This window comes from Brassica oleracea, chromosome C6, assembly GCF_000695525.1.
Source record: "Brassica oleracea var. oleracea cultivar TO1000 chromosome C6, BOL, whole genome shotgun sequence".
In the NCBI taxonomy this organism is placed as follows: Eukaryota; Viridiplantae; Streptophyta; class Magnoliopsida; order Brassicales; family Brassicaceae; genus Brassica; species Brassica oleracea.
Genome location: NC_027753.1, coordinates 2,564,268 through 2,571,254, shown reverse-complemented (window position 1 = coordinate 2,571,254; position 6,987 = coordinate 2,564,268). Strand labels below are relative to the sequence as shown.

Sequence of the window (6,987 nt, the reverse complement as noted above, 5' to 3'; positions counted from 1 at the left end):
TTCTCTTCGTCCTAGGTCCTCTTTATATACTCCTCCTTAGGTCGGTTACCTCTTCTCGGGCCGGATTTGTCGTGAAGCGGGATTTTCCATATTTCCTTCTTCTTTGTGATTATTTTCGGAAATTTGACATTTATCTCTCCCCGCGGATGAGATAAACCGTCATACCAGTCTTTGGGTTCAAGTCTTTTGGGACCAAAGATGGGCCGTTGTCCTCAATTTGGACCCTCTTTGGGCCGTATCGAGACTTAAGCATTTTTACGATTCTACTCGCGAAGTAGCCGTTGGTATAGGCATGGTTCTTCCAACGGAACCCTGTTTCTTCGCATAGCCGAGGCAGTTGGTGTTAAGTTAACCATACCCTGCTCTACTACGAAGAATAGGAAACTGTTCGAGAGATATAACCTTCCCAACTTTCCGAATACTTTCGACGATGTTTTTTAGACGGAACATTGGTGTTGTATCCACGGACCCGAAGACTGAGCTACGGAAACTTCGGACGAAGATGCATCGTTATGGGATGGGACCGGGTTCGGAATGGTCCATGGAGAATTGGCTGCGCTCGCCGGGCGAGCTGATCCGTGGCACGATCGAGCTTGCCGCCGAGCCGACCGGCAACACGGTCGTGTTTGCCGGGCGAGCTGGCCCGTGTCACGGCCGAGCTCGCCGGTGACTCGACCGGCAACACAGCCGTGCTCGCCGGGCGAGCTAGCTCGGGTCGAGGCCGAGCTCGCCGGGCGATCCGTTTCGGCTGTACGTTTTCTCAGCTTTTGAAGTTTTGACCGAGATTCGGTTTTTCTTAGGACTTTCGGACATCGATTCTGTCGTGACCGATTTTGACCCCAACAAACTTTCTGTCGAAACCCTAGAGGGCATCGCTCTTAACTGGTTCACCGTCCTTCAGGAGAACTCCGTCGATAGTTTTCACGACCTCTCAACGGCTTTTCTCAAAAATTACATCATGTTCACTCGGCAGGAGGCCACCGCCACGGATCTCTAGAATCTCAACCACGCAAATGGGCAAAGCTTGAGGGATTTTATGGAAAAGTTCAAATCTATTGTTTTGAAGTCGACGTACCGGACCACATAGCCGTGGAGTCACTGATGAACACCCTCCATATTAAGTCGCCATTCCGGGCTGACCTCTATCGACACCCAACGAGATCGGTACGGGATGCAATCGCTCGATCCAACAACTTCATTCGAATGGAGGAGGATACCAGAGCTAAGGCAGCGAAAGAAGCAGCGGGAAAACAGACTCCCGCCCGGACGAACGATGCTCGTCATGAACCACGCCAACATTCTATAGGTGGCAAGCCCAACCAGAAGAAGGGTTATTTGAACGCTGTGGACGATGGAGAACCCCCAGGCTCCGCTATTGTGGTGCGTGAGAAGGTATGGAATCATTGGGATCGAGACACCAACCAGCAGAAGTCTAGTTCTCCCGAACCAACAAGGTCAAGTGCCGCAGAGCCGAGAAAATGGTGTTCTTATCAAGAAGTCAAATCACATGACACATAGGATTGCAAAGTTCTTTGCGGACATTTCCTCAAGTCCATCGAAAGTGGGAAAATCGAGATAGAATCTCCTCCGCAGAAGCCGAAAAAGCGTAAGAGTTGAAGCAAAAACAAAAAGAAGAAGACTCAGAAGTCTCAAGCAAAAGCCCCTCAGAAAGAAGAGCAAGCTAATCCAGAGAGAGCCACAGTAAACCATCTCAATCTCGAGGGAGAGTCAGCTGATGAAGAACCACCTAAAAACCGGCGGCGAGTAGAAGTAATTCTCTCTCGACATGACGACTCCTCGGATGACAAAACTCCATCAATAGCACAAGATTTGCGTGAACAGTTGGGGAGAAAAACGGACTCCAAGGATCTACGCGCCTTGTTAAAGCGGAAGGCCGCAAAAGTCTCAGTAAGCGAAACGGATCTCAGGTCGACCCTCAATGAGTCCAAAGCGAGAAAGACTGCCCACACCGTAGTTGCTCCAAGCCTCCAACCTCAACCTACAGACTTACGTGGGCATATCAATTCTAAAGCTGAAGACCTACGCGTGAAGCTTAGTCAGTACAAAAACATGATTTACGACCGAGCCTCGAAGCGAAGCGACATGCAAAACTGGAATTGATGAAGGCTACGGGCACCCCGCACCTCAACGTCATAATGGGTGGTTCACCTCCTTGCGGGGACTCGGTAAGAGCAGTTAAAGATTATAGACGACAAGCCATCACCGCCCAAAAGTGGCCTTCGCAAGTCGAAGCAGACCATCGAATCTCTTTCTCAGCGACTTACACTCACGGCATCAGCATGCCGCATAACGACTCGCTCCTAATCGATATCGGAATTGGCGAATGCCAGGTCACGAAGGTTCTCGTTGACACGGGCAGCTCAGTCGACCTAATCTTTCGGGACACGCTCGACAAAATGGGGATCGACCTACGTGACATGAATCCCTCTTCACGCGCTCTCACGAGATTTAATGGCTCCTCGTATCAAATGATTGGGACAATTCGTCTCCCAGTTTACGCTGGTGATGTGACACGCACTATTAAGTTCTCTGTTATCCGGGCTAAGGCGCCCTACAACGCAATCCTCGGTATGCCTTGGTTACACTCTATGAAAGCCATTCCCTCCACCTATCACCAATGCATTAAGTTTCCTGGGAAAGATGGAACAACGCAGACGATCCGCAGGGATCAACGGGCTGCGAGAGAGCTGCTTATCGCCGCGGTCAATCTACAACAATCACCTTCTCTCGTCAACGCGGTCACCAAACCAATACATAAGATCTACCCTCAGAAGGAAGAAATCCGCGAGGTTCCCATTGATGAAGCTGACCCATCGAAGGTCGTGCGCATTGGCGCTTATCTCTCTGACGAAATGCAGTCACTAATCATTTCTTTGCTCAAAGAGAATGCCTCAACCTTTGCATGGGTAACTTCTGATATGAAAGGAATAGACCCCGCAATAGCCTCTCACGAATTAAACGTTGATCCGACGTTCAAGCCTATTCGACAGAAGAGGCAGAAGCTCGGACCCGAACGGTCCAAAGCAGTAAATGAAGATGTTGACAGGTTGCTCGACGCAGGTTTCATCGCCGAGGTACGGTACCCAGAGTGGCTAGCAAACCCTGTCGTCGTAAAAAAAGAAAAACGGGAAGTGGCGCATTTTTGTTGACTTCACGGATTTGAACAAAGCCTGTCCAAAAGACAGCTACCCTCTCCCTCATATCGACCGTCTGGTAGAGTCGACTGCCGGCAATGAGCTCCTAACCTTTATGGACGCTTTTTCAGGGTACAATCAAATCATGATGCATCCAGACGACCGCGAGAAAACGGCGTTCATAATGGACAGAGGGACGTATTGCTACAAGGTCATGCCTTTCGGCCTAAAGAACGCAGGAGCGACTTACCAGTGTCTGGTCAATAGAATGTTTGCAGACAAACTCGGCAACACTATGGAAGTTTACATCAATGATATGCTGGTCAAATCACTTCGCGCCAAGGACCATCTCAACCATTTGCGAGACTGCTTCAAAACGCTGAACGAGTACGGGATGAAGCTCAACCCGGCGAAATGCACCTTCGGCATCACGTCTAGAGAGTTCCTAGGTTACATTGTTACCTACCGAGGCATCGAAGCAAACCCAAAACAAATAACGGCAATCCTCGATCTCCCTAGCCCGAAGAACACCCGTGAGGTTCAGCGCTTAACCGGAAGGATTGCGGCACTAAACAGGTTCATCTCAAGATCCACAGATAGATGCCTCCCGTTCTATGAACTCCTGCGGGGAAATAAGAGATTCGCCTGGGACGAAAAATCCGAGGAAGCCTTCAATCAGCTTAAGCATTACCTCACGACACATCCAGTTCTATCGAAGCCCGAGGTCGGGGACACTCTATCTCTATACATTGCCGTCACTTCATCGGCAGTTAGCAGCGTCCTAATACGAGAAGACCGTGGCGAACAGAAGCCTATTTTCTACATCAGTAAGCGAATGACGGAACCAGAAATGAGATACCCAACCTTAGAAAAGATGGCCCTCGCCATCATCACTTCGGCAAGAAACTCCGACCGTATTTCCAGTCGCACACTATCGAGGTACTCACCAACCAGCCCCTTAGGACGGTAATGCAAAATACCAACCAATCAGGAAGGCTAACAAAATGGGCGGTGGAGCTTAGCAAACACAACATCGTGTACAAGAACCACACAGCGGCTAAGTCGCAAGTTCTTGCTGATTTCCTGATCGAGCTAACGACGGAGCTAGAACAAGATCTCGTGCTGCCAAGTCTGAACTGGATATTGCACGTAGATGGTTCATCTACGAACAAAGGTTCAGGGGCAGGCGTACAACTCCAGTCACCAACAGGCGAACTAATCCGACAGTCGTTCAGTTTTGATTTTTCGGCGTCCAACAACGAAGCCGAATACGAGTCTCTCATCGCAGGCTTTCGTCTTGCTAAAGCAGCGAAGGCTAAACGAGTCAGCGCATACTGTGACTCCCAACTCGTGGTGAGACAATTTCTAGGAGACTATGACGCCAGGAACGATAGGATGGATGCCTACCTGAAACTCGTCACAGATCTTACACAAGACTTTGAATTCTTCAAGCTCACGAAAGTCCCTCGCAGAGAGAACGTATGTGCGGATGCACTCGCAGCCCTTGGAAGCAAGTTACACGATCAGGTGAAAAGGACAATCCCGATACATAGGATCGAGAAGCCAAGCATCAGCCCAATGACGGAACAACTTGCCATCGCAGCATCTATCACCGACGTCATGGACATCGACGAAGGGGAACCCCGCACAACGGAAGGTCAACTCGATGATTGGCGAACGAAATTCATCGCTTACCTATCCGACGGCATATTACCCACAGAGAAATGGGAAGTAAGACGACTCAAAAGACCCAGTGCATATTACGTTGTCATGGACGGAACACTCCATCGATGGAATGCAACAAAAGTACTCCTTAGGTGTATCTTTGGAGACGAAACAAGGCTGGTCATGGCCGAAACACATGAAGGAGCAGCAAGCAATCATTCGGGAGGACGAGCTCTTGCACTAAAGGTAAAAAGCCTCGGTTTCTATTGGCCAACAATGAACGCGGATTGCGAATCCTATGTCAAGAAATGCGACAAGTGCCAGCGACACGCTTCAACCATACACAGCCCGACGGAGTTGCTCCATACCTTGACTGCACCATACCCATTCATGCGATGGGGAATGGATATTATTGGACCAATGCCGAGTTCTCGACAGAAGAGATTCATCTTGGTCCTCATGGATTAATTCACTATGTGGGTAGAAGCAGAAGCCTACGCCAACATCACAGATAAGGAGGTACAAAAGTTCGCCTGGAAAAACATCATCTGCAGGTACGGGCTCCCTTACGAGATAATCACCGACAACGGGTCATAGTTTATCTCGCATAACTTTAGAGAGTTCTGCGACAGATGGAGAATCCATCTAAACATGTCAACACTGAGAAACCCGCAGAGCAACGGCCAAGTCGAGTCAACTAACAAAACGATCATCGACGGACTCAAAAAGCGACTCGAATTAAAGAAGGGTTGCAGGGCTGATGAACTAGACGGAGTCCTGTGGTCCCATAGAACAACCCCGCGCGGAGCAACGAAGGCTACCCCTTTCTCGATGGCCTACGGAGTAGAAGCAATGGCACCCGCTGAGGTAAACGTGACGAGCTTGCGCCATTCCAAAATGCCGCAGAATGTCGAACTCAACCACGATATGCTCCTCGACGCCCTACATGACATCGAGGAAAAACGCGACCAAGCACTACTTCGCATTCAGAACTATCAGTATCAGATCGAGAGCTGCTATAACAAGAAGGTTAAATCTCGGCCTCTTGAACTAGGTAACCTCGTTCTGCGGAAGGTGTTCGAGAATACGAAGGAATGGAAAGCTGGAAAACTCGGAGCCAATTGGGAGGGAACTTACAAGATCACCGAGATAGTCAAACCCGGGGTCTACCATCTCAAAACCTCAACCGGCGAATCAGTGCCACGAGCTTGAAACTCGAAACACCTCTGACGTTTCCACAACTAGACAAACCACCAAAAAGCGAGTGAATGACTCACGGTCACATTCACCAGCTCAAAAAAAAAAAAAACCCGAGTAAATGCGCTTTCACAGCCACTTTTACTCGAAAACCAAAGAACTACGAATAGCTTGATTCCCCACAAAGGGGGTACGTAGTCAGCCTTAACGGGTCCAGCTGTAACAAAAAACAACACAAACTTCTCCCTCGAGAAGTCGCACCATCCATGCGATGCTCACAAGAGCTCGCCCCGGCCTCTCGAACGAACGTACTGGCACTCGCACCCCACTATCGAGTATGTCCTGATCAGACACGTACTCGCAGGAACCCGGTCATATCACGGCATTAGCCGATATGTCCAAAATGATAATTCCTATCCATTTCATAATTTACTAAGTAAGGTTTGGCCGACTGAATGCTTAGGAATTACTTTGAAATCAGATTAGGAACCGTCGTCATTTAAAAATTTCTCTTGGTCTTAAGTCGCCCGCCTCAGACCCGTATCTAGTTGACGTGCGGATAACGGTACTAACGAGCGAAAGAACTTAACGACTAACGACTAGGCAACATACGGTCGCAAGTCCATTAAAATCACGATCTATACGAGACAACGACCATGATACCGTTGTCTCGATACAGCACAGATCACACCCTCTATATAACCGCCTTCGGTCAATATCTGCCAAGTCCCTTAAACTCAATTCGAAGCCTATACTTTCTTATGATTCTTTGAAAACTCAAACGGCAACTCTGCGATTGGTTGAGAGCTCGGAATCTGAGGGAGTAAGATAAATGAAGCAGAATTTGTAAAGTCTTCAAATAAAGAAAAGGCGGGTAGAGTCTCAAGCAAACAAAAGACCACGCTGGGTCAAGTCATAATACATAAAAAGAGCAAGGAGGAGAAAAGAAAAGGAACAACAGAGTCATTCC

At 48.8% G+C, this 6,987-nt stretch overlaps 1 protein-coding gene across 1 annotated transcript; it reads left to right on the top strand.

Moving 5' to 3' along the window:
- Window positions 1-4,124: 4,124 nt before the first annotated feature.
- On the top strand, window positions 4,125-5,288 carry LOC106297214. The gene has a single exon (XM_013733497.1). The coding sequence runs from the start codon at window positions 4,125-4,127 to the stop codon at window positions 5,286-5,288; it is 1,164 nt and encodes a 387-aa protein (XP_013588951.1).
- Window positions 5,289-6,987: the final 1,699 nt, after the last annotated feature.